Genomic DNA, 14146 nt, shown 5'->3' with positions numbered 1-14146 from the left:
AAAGATTTACCACCATTAACGTATAATTTTTATATTTTTAATTAGTTAATTATTAAAAACAGCTAAATTGAACATCTTTAAAAATCAGGCGGTCGAGAGTGGTTCTGACCAAATCACCTCCTTGCACAACCATTGGTCTAGTAACAGTAATTCCTTAAAAACGAATGCACCCATAACCATTCATGGATTGTAGCGGAACAGATTTATTTATTTATTACATATTTATGCACGAATCACTAATAAAATTAGGATAAAACCCTAATTGAAGATTTACCATCATTAATTAATAATTTTTGGATGTTTAATTAGGATGTTTAATTAATGACTGTTCATAATTCTATCTCAAATGAAAAAAAGTTAGAATGAAATTTTCCATTTCGGTCCTATAAAGTGTGAAATCACGTAAATGTCATATCACAACTTTTCAATCAAAGAAATAAAGATCGTTTAAAAAGTTAAATTATCATATTGAGATTTTTAAATAATATGTGCTAGCGAGTAACATACCATCGAGTACAAAAAAAAAATTATAATTGAGCACATTATATTTCCAACGATATGGTAATAACCGTAACGTAGGTGATCGTTACACTTCATATCGATACATCGATATTGGTGTATTTTCTTAATTTTCCTAGCGATTAATGGCCACCGCTAAAAGCTAGCGATTTAAAATTAAAATTATTCGATAACATGAGAAAAAGATATGTATGATACTTCTTAATACCATTATTTCGTTTAGAAGTTTAGTTAGGAAGTTCTTATATTACATCAACATAAAATATGTTGATATATTATAAGTATAGAAAACGTCCAATGGGATCTTGTTTATTAATCTAAGTTTCTTTTTTTTTTAAATGATATAAAAGTATGGAAGCTACCTAATAAATTGAAAAAAAAAATTATAAGGTGCAATAACAAAACTTTCTTTTTTTATTCAGTGACAAAATAGTAATAAAGTTGATGGCCAATGATGAAATCAATGGCCAATAGCTGATCGTTTTTTCTTCCTAAGTTTTAACAAACTACTTAACTTTAGGCTTATTTTATTTTTCCACTTACATGAGTAGCGAAAAGTTGACTTCTATGCAACTGCCACTAAGTCTTGTCCAAAACGGAAAAGATGTTAAACCACTTTATTAACTTTTTAAGACATAATCTACAAACTATATTTCTAAAATATCTTCAAAAACGACAAACCAACTTCGTCCAGGTTCATTTTGTGAACACTGCCATTCAGAATTCGACTTGCCCGCCAAAGTAGATTAGTGGTATTCTCATGAAATTAATCTTTTCGACATTTAGATTAACATAAAAAAAAGTAATTATAAACAAAAATATTTAATTAAAACAAAAACAATTAATTAATTTCAAGATCAATAAAGTAACAATCGGTATACATACCAAGGTATTAGTTTATAAAACAAGCTTCAGCAGCGGGAAATTCAAAAATCCATAGTTCCTGCAGTAATGTAGCTTAGAAGCTTATTGCTTGTTTTTTAAATTCTTTTCTTATATAATTGAATTTATTGCTTATTGTAAAATAATTCTAACTGAGGCCTTTTGATATATTTAGCTCTCTTGAAACTTGGCACTTTGTTACCATTCATAGAACCATTTATACCTGTATATAATATATAGTTTGAGTGTCAAAAATATTATCAATTTATTTGTTATCAATCTTTTTTCTTTTTTTTTGGAAATTTTTATTCGTTTTTTTATATTAAGAGGTCACTACATAATAATAAAAAGCAAAATTCACTATAAGAATAATTTTGTTTTACACGTTTTTAACTTAACAGTTAAAAAACATGGAAGTCAAATTTATTCCTAAATAACAATTTGTTATGATTTAATCGTACCAACTGTTTACATTCATTCTCATCCACAACATGATTTTATATTCCAAACATTTCTTCTTCAGTTTAGAAGTGATATCTTAACTGGAAAGGAAGTTATTAAATGGCACATACAAGTAAAAAACTAAGATAGAGAATGACTTCAAATATTTTTCAGAGAGAAAAAATGTATAAAAAAAAAAAAAAAAGACACATGATGCCGGTGTCTATGTGAAATATAATAAAAAATACAAAAGTGAAAATCGGCTTAATGATAGTGAAAAAAGAGACCATCCAAAACAGTAAAATGTTAGAGATGAAAAACTCATTTGTAATTGAACCAGAACCAAATTCTCAAATGAGCACTATCCCCATCTTTTGTGCATAATTTTGCAGAAGTTCTGGATGCACGATAAGTGTTTCAACTTTTTATCATGTACTAAGAAAATATATGGCAATCACGGAAGATTAATCTGATAAAAGCATTTCGTCAGGCCAGTCAAACAATTTTCTAAAGAAGTTTGATGAATTTTGGAATAATGTTATATTTACAGATGAATCACATTTTAAAATGTATGATTCTGACAGGACGATTGTGATTTGAAGGAAACCAAATACTAAAATTTAAACAAAAATGATAGAATTCCATTAAATTCAAATATGTTGATATTCTGAAAAACAACTTGGTATGATTGAATTAAATTTGAAATTATCAAATATAGAGATTTTAATAACATTATTGACTAGGACTAGCCTACTGTATAATTACACTAAAGTTCTGGTAACACCTTTTTTATCACCCACTATGAATTTAATTGAAACAGTGAAAGAGAAATTAAGGAAATGCAATATATGAAATGAAAATGATCTGAAGAAAATATTAATTTTTGAAGGGAACAAATTAGTTCTCTCGACAATTATTAAATCATTGTCAAGAGGACTAAGATGTACAATGAACAAATTTAATTACAGATTTACTGTAGAAGTATATATATATATTGATACTAAATTAATTTAACTCTTAATTTAATTTTTTTATTCATTTAATTGTACTTTTAAACATACATTCTAGATATTTTTTTATGTTTGTTAAAAATTGTAAAACAAAATTATTTTTGTTGTGAATTCCGTTTTTGTTATTGAGTGGTAACATCTAAAAATGGGTAGCAACTAAGAAATAGATGAATGAATAAATGAAACTAAGAATAAAAGCAAATATTAGTCAGTTCTTGAGAAAGCAATAGTACTTCAAAATAATTTAATGAAGCTTAATATTTTTAATGTAGATTAATTTAGATGCTTAGAAAATATTTTTATTTTTTTTTAACTACATTCAATCTATTTTAGATGTGAAAATAAAGTCCAATGCCATCTGGAAGCTTCAAATAATATTTTTGGAGATCCTTGCGTAAATACTTATAAGTATCTCAAAGTTGACTACATATGTAGGCAAGGTATTGAACACTTTACTCAAATTTCATAATTAATTAAAAATTTTAATTAAACATTAACCTTATTCATATTTATATTTAGCCAACAAGTTAAATTATTGGTGCTTATAGTAAATATTAACAAGCAAAATTCATAATATTATAGTACATCTATTATATATTCTTTTTCATTTATGAAAAATGATTTTCATAATTTAAAATATTCTAGGATAAAATAACATATCACTTAACTATGATTTTGAAACATCCTTTCAGATCTACCTGTCTATTCAGAACTTATCTGCGAATCTGGCTCAAAGCAAATAACCTGTCCAGAAAGTACTATCATCAAGGTTAAAAATGCCTCTTACGGTCGAATGGATAAAAATACATGCCCCAATGAAAGTATTAAAACTACCAATTGCATAGCAGAAAACTCTTTATCTATTGTTAAAAAAAGGTGACTTAAATTATGAACTACTTGGAAATATTTTTAATCATGACTTGATAAAACATATGCAATCTCTAAAGAGTTAAAAATTTTACCTGTTGTTTTATCCAGGTAAACTAGAGGATGGGAATCGATGAATTTGCAAATATAAAATAAAATTGATTTATTTTGTACCACAAAATTTTACAATAGCTATTTGAAAAGGTTTGGCAGAACCCCATAAGCCAACCTTTGAAAGATAAAATTAAATATAAAAAGATATGCCACCATTTGCTAATAAAAATATATCGGCTTTATAAAGTTGACGTGTGGCCCATTGTTTTTTATTTGAATTAACTAAATATTTACCATTACATAAATTATTTTTACTAGATTCTTGCCATATTATTTTGTATACACTTTAATTTAAACTAGTCCATCCAGCAGGATCTGCTATTGATAGGAAAAGTTTGTGGATTACTTAACAATTAGGTTACTTATGGGGTAATCTGATAGTAGAAAATCGTAAATCAATAAACATTGTGATATTTAAATTTTAACTAAACCACAAACTGCTCAAGTATCATATATATTTTATTTTAGATGTGAAAATAACAATGAATGTCACTTGGAGGCTAGCAACAGTTGGTTTAATGACCCATGTGAAGGAACTTACAAATACCTCTCTGTGGAATACCAGTGTGAACAAGGTAATTTTTGAATAGTTGATCTTAGTTAACCATTGTTAAAAAGAATATCTTGACAAGAAAAATTAATGGGAGATCGGTGATTGACAGTGTGTAATAATAAATGGAAGATGGTCTGGGTGTGGTTAAAGAAAAAACTAAAATAGTAACAAAACTTTTTAATGTGGCTAACATTTTGCCTCAAGTTGCAAGGCTTCATCAGGACAAAAAAAAATACTAACACTTAAATAGATAGATACACATTAAAAGATGGAATAAGGGTAAAATCAAGAATAAAGGAAAATAATTGTTTTTGTGTGTATTGTATTTTTATGTTTTTTTTTATCTACTTTTTCTATTTTTTATTATTTCCTTTTTCATTAATGATCTAAAACCTTTCCGTAATCCTTATTAATTTTACATTACACTGTGCATCTTTTTTCTTTTCTTTAATTTACATTGTTCATTTTTATAGAAATTATAATCACATATTTTAAATCATAATTAGCCACACCTTAGTTAAATTTTATTTTGTTATTTATTTTATTACTTTGTTACCTCATTTAAGTGTTAGTATCTTTTTTTGTCCTAATGAAGCCTTTCAACTTGAGGCAAAATGTTGGTTCACATTAAATAGCTTTATTGCTATTTGAGTTTTTTCCTTGACCGCACCCAGACCATCTTCCTTTTATTAAGAAAAATTAAGTTTATACCTAACTATAGCTCTAAGCTCAGCAGAGAGTTCAGTGCACCAATGTATCAAATATTTGTCATCCTGAAATATTCTTCCAACATCACGTTTTAGTGGATTGGACTATAAATATGATGAAGAATCATTCAACTATACTTAGGTTTCACTCATCACTTTTTTAAAAAAGTCCGTGTTTCAGACCCATAAGTTAGTATTGGTCTTATTAATGTCTAATAAAGTTTTTATTTTTTTTTTTTTTGTACATCTTGAAAATAAACGGCTTCCCAATTGTTGAAAAGATCCAAAATAGCATACAAAAGCAGATGCTATTCTTATTTCAGCCAAAATATCAATTTCATCTGGGAAAAGTTTTTGAATGTTTGATCGAAAATGGTTCTTCTTGAAGGATCAGAGATTCTCTGCTTTTTCTAGACATATGTTAAACAATAGGCATCTAAGGGAGTCTCCTATCCAGACTGCATTGATAGCTGCAAATCCCAAAGATAAATCACCTTGAATAAGAATATTTTCAATCTTTTCCATAGCTATTTTTACAAGGTTTATATTCTAAAATTACTGCTTATCCTTAAGTTCATATATAAAATAATTTATTGTATTAAACCATCCAACCAATGATGGATTTATAATATGTATCTACAATGTTTATAAAAATTAGAATGGTATAAATAAATAATATTATAAATACCTGTTTATTAAATTAAAAAATCAATTTCTATTTTATTGACAACACTAATATAATTCTTATGTGAAAAAAATTAATTTATAGATCAATTCCGTGATTCACGGACAATAACTATCTGTGAACTTGAAAAAAAGAAGATCAAGTGCCCAAAAGATACCTGCCTAGTTATAGAAGATGCATTTTATGGAAGAACAGATAAAAGCATATGTTCTCATGCACAAGGTCAGAATATTGAATGCAAAGCAGCGAATGCGTTTAAAATCGTGAATAGTAGGTAATGTATAGAAAAGTTTTCAATTAAATGTTAATTATATTGTAGAAGGGGCATTCAACAAAACGGCATGAGTATGAGGCAGTCTGTAAATCCTTATTAGACCTTTCTGCCTCGAATGCAATAGTTAGTAGGGTCAGATTTGTTTTAAATAATAGAATAATTGTTCTTTCTGAAGACAGCACCAGACTACAGGTGCAGACAGTGACAGTATGCCTTCAGGGGAGTTGCATCTCACCGTTGCTATGGTACCTAGTTAGGGACAGCCTATTGAGGACACTAGGATATTTGCTCAAGCATTTGCTGACAATGGAGTGATCCTCATTAGTACCAAGTACCATCATGAAACTAAATGAAAGTTGCATATGATGTTGTACAGACATGGTGCAATGAAATGCAGCTTTCAGTAAACCCATCAGAGACTGAGTTGATTCTATTTACCAGAAAGCGGAAATTAGATACCTTTCGAACCCCAACTTTCTTTGGCAATCAACTCCAACTTAGCCAAAAAGTCAAATATCTCGGTATTAGTTTGGATGCTAAACTTAACTGGGGATCTCATTCGGCATAACTCAAATGAAAAACTAGTGCAGCCTTTTAGTAAGTAAGATGTGCTGTTGGCACCACCTAGGGTTTCAACCCAAAGCTTATGCTTTGGATTTATACAGCAATAATAAGACATAGAATCTACTATGGTAGCATTGTGTGGTGTTTAGCACTGTACAGGGCTTCCCATGTGTGAATGGTCAGTAGGATCCAAAGGATAGCCTGTATTGGCGAAACAGAGGCATTTTGCAAAACACCAACTAAGGCATTAGAAGTCTTCCTTCCTTTAATACCGCTTCACATATTGATTAAAGGGAAGTGGTATTGCTTAATTAAGAATGAAAGAAAATGGACAATGTAAAGAGATGGGAAAATCTATTGGTCATTCGATAATAGCCAAAGTGGTGGAAAGCGAATTACCAATTTTACAGTACTGCTCACCACCTCTAGATAGAACACCTGCTTTGGACACCAAAATTAGTTAACTATACCCTTAGACAGAGGATTGGGTAGAAGGTTCAGTAGAAGCCCCAAGGGATTATCTGCCCTGTTTCACTAATGGATCAAGGAAGGATTTGATTGGTCTAACGGGGGCAGGAGTCTTTATAGAAAATTTATTTATAGAACAAAGTTTCCCAATAGGCAAATACTCGACTGTTTTTCAGGTAAAAGTGCTTGCCATTTTGTCAGCAGCTACAAGCCCTGAAGCCGTCAACTGAGAAAGGGCAGTTATCACCACCTTTTCAGATAGTCTGTCTGTCTTCAAGCCCTTAAGTCACCTTAGGTCACCTCCACATTGATGAGAGAATCCAAACAGGCATTAGAGTCATTGTGAGCTCAAAGAAGCTTAAGTTAGTGTGGGTCCCTGGACATAAAGTAATCACTAGTAATGAAAAAGCTGACCAGCTTGCTATAAGCGGGGCCAAGCACCCTTCTATGGGGCCAGAACCATTCCTAGGCATCAGAAAGTTGAGGTGTTGACTTTTATTGTAATAAAATAAAAATAAAAATATATATATTGAGGTGTTGCCTTTTGTAATAAAACAATTATAAGGAACATGATACACATGGATCATTAATTTAAATTTATTAATTTCTTCCAAATAGTATCAATTCACATAAGCTCTTCTTTTTTTTCAGGTGCAATCATAAGAAAGAATGTGAACTGGAATCAACTAACACATGGTTTGGAGATCCCTGTGAAGGAACTCACAAATATCTCCAAGTCAAATATAAATGTGTAAAAGGTAAATCATATAACTGCAGTCAACATGAAGATATTTTAACAATACTTTTTATTGACAATACTAGTGTATATCTTATGTAAAAAAAATTAAACTTATAGATGAAAACTACGATTTACAAACAATAACTATTTGTGAATTCAATACTCAAAAGGTCAAGTGCCCAAAAGATACCAGCCTAATTATAGAAGATGCATTTTATGGAAGAACAGATAAAAGCATATGTCCTCATGCACAAGGTCAGAATATTCAATGCAAAGCGGGCAATGCATTCCAGATCGTGAATAAAAAGTAATGTATAAAATAGTTTTCAATTAAATGCAAATAGTTGTTATAAAGTATAAGCGTACTACCCTCTTAAGCCTAAAAAGTGTATCTTATATTTTTTTCTACTTGGTAATATTTATCAACTTGCCGAACCTCCTAGGCAAGGTTTTACTGGAAATTTTACTTAATAGAAACCATTTTTTACATTTTTTCAAAAATGATTTGGATAAACACTCCCCATGTTAATGTAGAATTAAATGGTCTTTAACATCAGCTAAGTCTTATCCTCAATGAAGTAGTCTGACAGGGCTTAAGTGATGAATTTTTAAAAATTTATCCTCTAAAGTATATTTTATTTTGTTTATCTGAAAAAATTAGCAGTTCTCATTTTTAGCATTAATAAATATATAATATTAAGGAATTTTATGATTAACTAAAGGAGAAAATAGATACATCCGATTCTAGCAGGAAAAGTCGAGACTTCCCGATCTTTCCCGATTACATCACGGCTTTGTTATCTTTTGTATATGTTTAACTGTTTTATTCTTGGCAAGAACTAAATTTATATCAGTTATTCCCACCTGAAAATACAAATCTTCATGGCAACAGAAAAATTTCATAATTTTCACCTTTACTGGTCTTAAGGTTTTTTTTTTTACATCACAAAAACAGCAATAACTTCAACAGGAGCCCACTAATCTACACAAAATTTGGAGATGTATGTAGGGTGGAAAGTGAAAGTTCTGTGATGAGCGCACCGCACCAGATTTTTTTCTTTTGGTAATATTTATCAGCTTCTCAATTCTCTATAGCAAGGAGGTGATATCTTATTTGAAGGAGTGAGAACCCAAGGGACACAATACTTTCAATTTTACACTGAGCTATGCCAGGGTTATCTAGTACACTGATTTGTTTTGTGAAAAGGGCACATATGAAAAAAAAAATATGAGGTAAATCAGTACCAAAAGACAAATAGACAGATTTACATGAAATTTTCAGTAGTGCAAGAAGTTAGCGACACTCTACAATATAATAATGATTAATTTGCAGTGAAAATCATGGGGATGGGGTAACCCCAGAAAGTTGAAGTGTCAGCTACTACTACAACTATAGACAATTATAAGCAACAAGATACATATGGATTTTTAATTGATTAATGTTTTACAAATAATATCAATTCATATAAGTCCTTTTTTTGCAGGTGCAACCAAAAGGCAGAATGTCAACTGGAATCAAGTAATACATGGTTTGGAGATCCCTGTGTAGGAACCAACAAATATCTGCAAGTCAAATACAAATGTGTAAAAGGTAAATTATACAGCTGTAGTCAACAAAAAGAACTGACACTTTAAGAATACTTTAAAAATTTAATCAAAATAACCCACATTTAGTATATCTAATTATAGTTTGTTTTTGCGTCTGGCATGAAGTTTGGAAAATCAGACATTCTTTTATCTCTTGACTTTTATATTTTCATGTTTAGTTCATAAATTAAAATTTTGTTTCCTGTAAATAAAAAATGATTTAGAATTAAAATAATAATATGACTAAACAGAAAATGGAAGTATATCAGTCAAGTACGAAGTGCCTTAACAATTTTCAGAAATAGCATTTAATTGAAACCTTTTTTATACATTACCTTTCATTCATGACTTGGAGTGCATTGTCTGGATCATCAATAATAACACGAAGAAACAGAAAATAAAAACCATGAAACTATGAACATGATTACTATAGTAATTACTCATTACTATGTCAGTTAATATATTTTTTGGTATTCATCTTCAACTTCCTTATATATATATTTTTTTTAACAAAGTAGCATAAAATAAAAAAATAAATTGATTTTGATTAACTTTTTATGCTAGTTTGTTTATACTGATGTCTTTATATATCTTCACCTCTATACCTGATTATTTTACATTCAATTTTATACTCTTGTATTATTAGCTATACGTACTCTGTATCTTTTTATTTTATAACTGATGACTACAGTATGGTTCGAAACGTTAGCTATTAATAATTACTTGAAACTACTCCTTAATTATTTTTCTAGACTGTAACCCTTACCATCTCCATCAAATTCACATATCGTCAATCGTATATATATTAAATGTATTGAATATTTTAAATTTATTTACTTCCACATTATTGATTTTTTTCAGGATAAACCAAGACGAGTGCTCTTAGCAAGAACTATGATTGTTTTTTATGGTAAAATATACATGATGAAGTTATTTCAATGTAAATAAAGTTTGAAATATATTCATTTTAATAAAATTTGAAAACTTTCATTAGTATCCCACTTATACATTTTTATACAGGAACTGGTCAAGCATACATAATGTTCAAAAAAATCAAACAGAAAAGCACAATAAACAATTATTTAAAGATAATATATATTCTTGAATGTTGCTGATATTATATTTAAGGTCTTAAGGCAGTCAGTAATAAAAATAGTGTGGCAACGTTTCGAGATTTTTTTGTTCTCATTGACATGCCCAACAGTGAAAAAAGTTTTTTTTTTCAAAGAATTTTCGTAACTATTAAAAACTAAAATATACAGAATTAATTTATACGCTCTCTGGTTCTATAATATTCTGTACATTTTTATATTTGATATTTAAAAAAAAAAAAAAAAAAAAAAAGACTTACCCTTTGTAGGGCATGACTAAGAGAACAACATAAGGTCAAAACATTGCCATAATACAGTTGTTTTATTAACTGAGCTTTAAGAACCTCAAGAAGAAGAAAATATACTAATTAGAAAAATATACTATTCAGGTCGAAACTACGGCAAAAATAAATAAATTTTACGATTGGAGAAGTTTGTCGGGGGGTGCGGTCAGCAAAGAACAACATAAATAAATAAATATGGTTTTGTTTATTTATGTTGTTCTTTGCTGACCGCACCCCCAGACAAACTTCTCCAATCATTAATCTACGGTCAACTATCTACACCTCAAAATAAATTTTACCTATTAGTGTATCTTCACTGACAGCACCCCTACCATCATCTCCTCATATCAATCAGCTACAGTCAGTTATTAACACCTCATTAAAAGCTACGATTTTTGATTATTTAGTTATGATTTTTGACACACAACTGTGATCTTAAACTCAATATTCTGAGAAAGTTAGAATAACACTTCAAGTCTTGGCAATAACCCTGAAGTTTTGCACTTATATTCAGTAGTTGAACTTTTAACTTTATGGGGTGTGTAGTTGATACTCCAGGTTAAAGGATTTTAATGACCCTTTGGAACTAACTATTGATAAGTTATGGTATATTATTTGTTAGAACTGTGAATTTAGACTCAAAATTAAATATCCAGTTGCATCGGGAATGACAAATGGAGTCAATAGAGGATTACATCAAAAAAAAAGATTCCTGAAGTTCCACTCCCAGTTAAAGGAGAACTGACATACAACGTGTGAAACCCAACCTCAACCCGAAGACGGAAGCCCAGGCTGCTGCAGGACATCCTCTTATAAATTCTATAATTGACATTACTTCTATTTTATTTTTTTCTCATTCTTTTTTCAAATTAACATGTTTTTTTCCCCATTAGAGGGCAATGGTTTGTTTTGTTAGGTCTACGAATGTCATTATTTTTGTTATTAACTTTAATTTTCTCTATTATTGAGGATTACTATTTTCATCTATTTATGCTATCTTAATTTTTTTAAATTATAATGTATTTGGTATATATCCCCATAATCAATTCTTAAAAAAAATATATATATAACTGTTATATCAACCATATAAAGCCAACCAGGCTGATCTGGTATTACATAAAAAGAAAACTAAAAATCAACAAACAGTTAAAAATTAATGTAGAAGAACAGATAAATTTCAAATTAAAATAAATTTGTTTTTTTTTAATTTAATTTAAAATAACATGTAATATATAGAAATTACAGAATAAACAATGAAAAAAATAAATTGCAAAGACCATTTTTTAAGATCGTACTGGGCCCAAAATGTATTTTGTCTTCAAAAAGTATAAGCAACTTCTTTTTTTTCTGCCTTTAATATTTCTTTGATGCACGGTCATAAGGACTTAAGTCACTTTTTGAGCACTTGGAGATTATGTCGTATTATAATTCCAAATCAGAGCTACTGGTTTGTAATAAGGTCTTTATGCTTCAGATAGACTTACTACTATATTGTTTTATAAAAGTAACAATTACAAAAATATCAATAAATAGATTTTACATAATGTTTTGAACTTTGCTTTTGCTCTCCCGAAAAATTCATATTTGCGACTTAAGCCCTCAGCACATCAAATATTTATACATGCAGCATTAAAAAGGGAAAAAAGAGTCCATCACTAATGAATCTAAAAATCTTAAGCAACATGGTTTTTATAAAAATGCAAATATCTACTATCTAGTAATTTATCTAAATTGGTAAATAATAATTAAATACTTCATTTTTTAAGATCATCTAAATGAGAAAAATTATACTTCTGAAGGAAATGTTTACTAGATAAATTCATATAATCAGGAGTATGAAATATTATTAATTTCAAATTTAAAAAAATTCTTTTGAAGTACCAACTATCTGAAGGACTTCCTCTAGTTAGGCAAATCACTCACATTTCTCCTTAAATGAAAGAAATGATAGATAAACTAAACTATAGATGTATTAAGTAATCATTCCCTCAAAACCAATAAACATTCAAGGAATAATATATATTTTATTTAAGAGCTGTAAATTTTTATGGAAGGATAAAATATATGTATTAAATAAGAATTTGAATAGAAGAAAATCATTCCTTCAGCCATTTGTTTTATCCCTCTGGATAAGATAGGATACTTCTTTGATTCAATCCACAACCTAACATAACAATTAAAACCTTCATGAACTGTTATATTTTAATATACTTTGTTTTTGTTATAAAAAACAATTCAACTTCATAAGAATGAGAGATACTGTAAATTAAATAATAGACTAATTGGGAACCTGTAGCTTTATTAGTAAGATAACTATGGTTATCCAAAGATTTATATGAACCTTTACTAAACTCAATAAATACAAATTCTTATTCGGAGCCTAAGTATCTATAATGTACAAATATACACTTATGTAAGTGCATTCAAGTTATACAGATAATAAACGAGAAAAAAATGTAAATCTTTAATAGACTTAAAATATTAAAAAAAGGAATAAATACTATTGATAAATACATAAATTAAATGACCAGTAAATTAATTTACCATGTTTATGCATAAACAAACAATATTTTTCTCTTAAAATTATGAGTTTGGCCCAAAAATTAAATCTTAACATTTTGTAACTGAACAGTCCAAATCCTATTTTATTTATTACTCCCCTCCTCCCCATCCAGCAAAGGTAGTACAATGAAATCTAATATAAAAAGAACTAGAAGGATGAAATTATATTTATTTTTATAGAGACTTTCAAATTAACAGACCTAACATAAACCAGTATCTTAGCCAAACGATAGTCTGCAATATAAATGTGTTGTAGAAAATATGTTTTATTATTTGATTTATTTTTTTTTTTTTTTTATTGAATATTGTAAATAGTATTTTTGAAGATAATAATATACTCACAAATGCTAAGTATACTGTAATTGAATTTCGCAATGTAATAAAAAAAAACTGCAATTTTCAAATAAATTCACTTATATATTCAAATAATTATAAGACACTTTAAGAGGAGTTATACAATATTTTATAATGTGTTTGCATGGTGTTGTTGGTACAGATTATAATATGCCACCAGAGACATGTAATGTCAGGCAGGCCCACTGTTGAGAACCTCTAAGGGATAAGAACTATTCATTAATACTTTTTAATATGCTCAAAAGAGATAAAATGAATGAATAGTATGACAAAAGATAAATTGAGTTGAGCACTTAGTAACTGCTGTATTAATACAAGAAAACAGCAATTACAGAGAAAACTATAAGGTAACTCCAACTAAAAATTTCAGTAATTATATACACTATACAAACTATAAAAATACATATATGTATTTGTGTGTGTGTGTATATGTATGTATATATAT

The 14146-nt window shown here is 28.6% G+C and overlaps 1 protein-coding gene across 1 annotated transcript in view; it reads left to right on the top strand.

Annotated features, from left to right (window-relative positions):
* Positions 1–10367, top strand: part of LOC106683805 (uncharacterized) — a 42642-nt gene extending 32275 nt beyond the window's left edge. The window contains exons 13-20 of the mRNA XM_067048993.1: positions 3186–3292; positions 3545–3728; positions 4302–4408; positions 5863–6052; positions 7736–7842; positions 7941–8130; positions 9308–9414; positions 10272–10367. Of these exons, the coding sequence (XP_066905094.1) occupies positions 3186–3292; positions 3545–3728; positions 4302–4408; positions 5863–6052; positions 7736–7842; positions 7941–8130; positions 9308–9414; positions 10272–10276 (997 nt within the window). The 3' untranslated portion in view covers positions 10277–10367. The remainder of the gene's footprint in view (positions 1–3185; positions 3293–3544; positions 3729–4301; positions 4409–5862; positions 6053–7735; positions 7843–7940; positions 8131–9307; positions 9415–10271) is intronic.
* The last annotated feature ends 3779 nt before the right edge of the window (positions 10368–14146 follow it).

Source organism: Halyomorpha halys, unplaced genomic scaffold (assembly GCF_000696795.3).
Source record: "Halyomorpha halys isolate HHAL.00 unplaced genomic scaffold, Hhal_1.1 Scaffold518.1, whole genome shotgun sequence".
NCBI lineage: Eukaryota > Metazoa > Arthropoda > Insecta > Hemiptera > Pentatomidae > Halyomorpha > Halyomorpha halys.
This window is presented reverse-complemented; position numbering and strand designations above follow the sequence as displayed.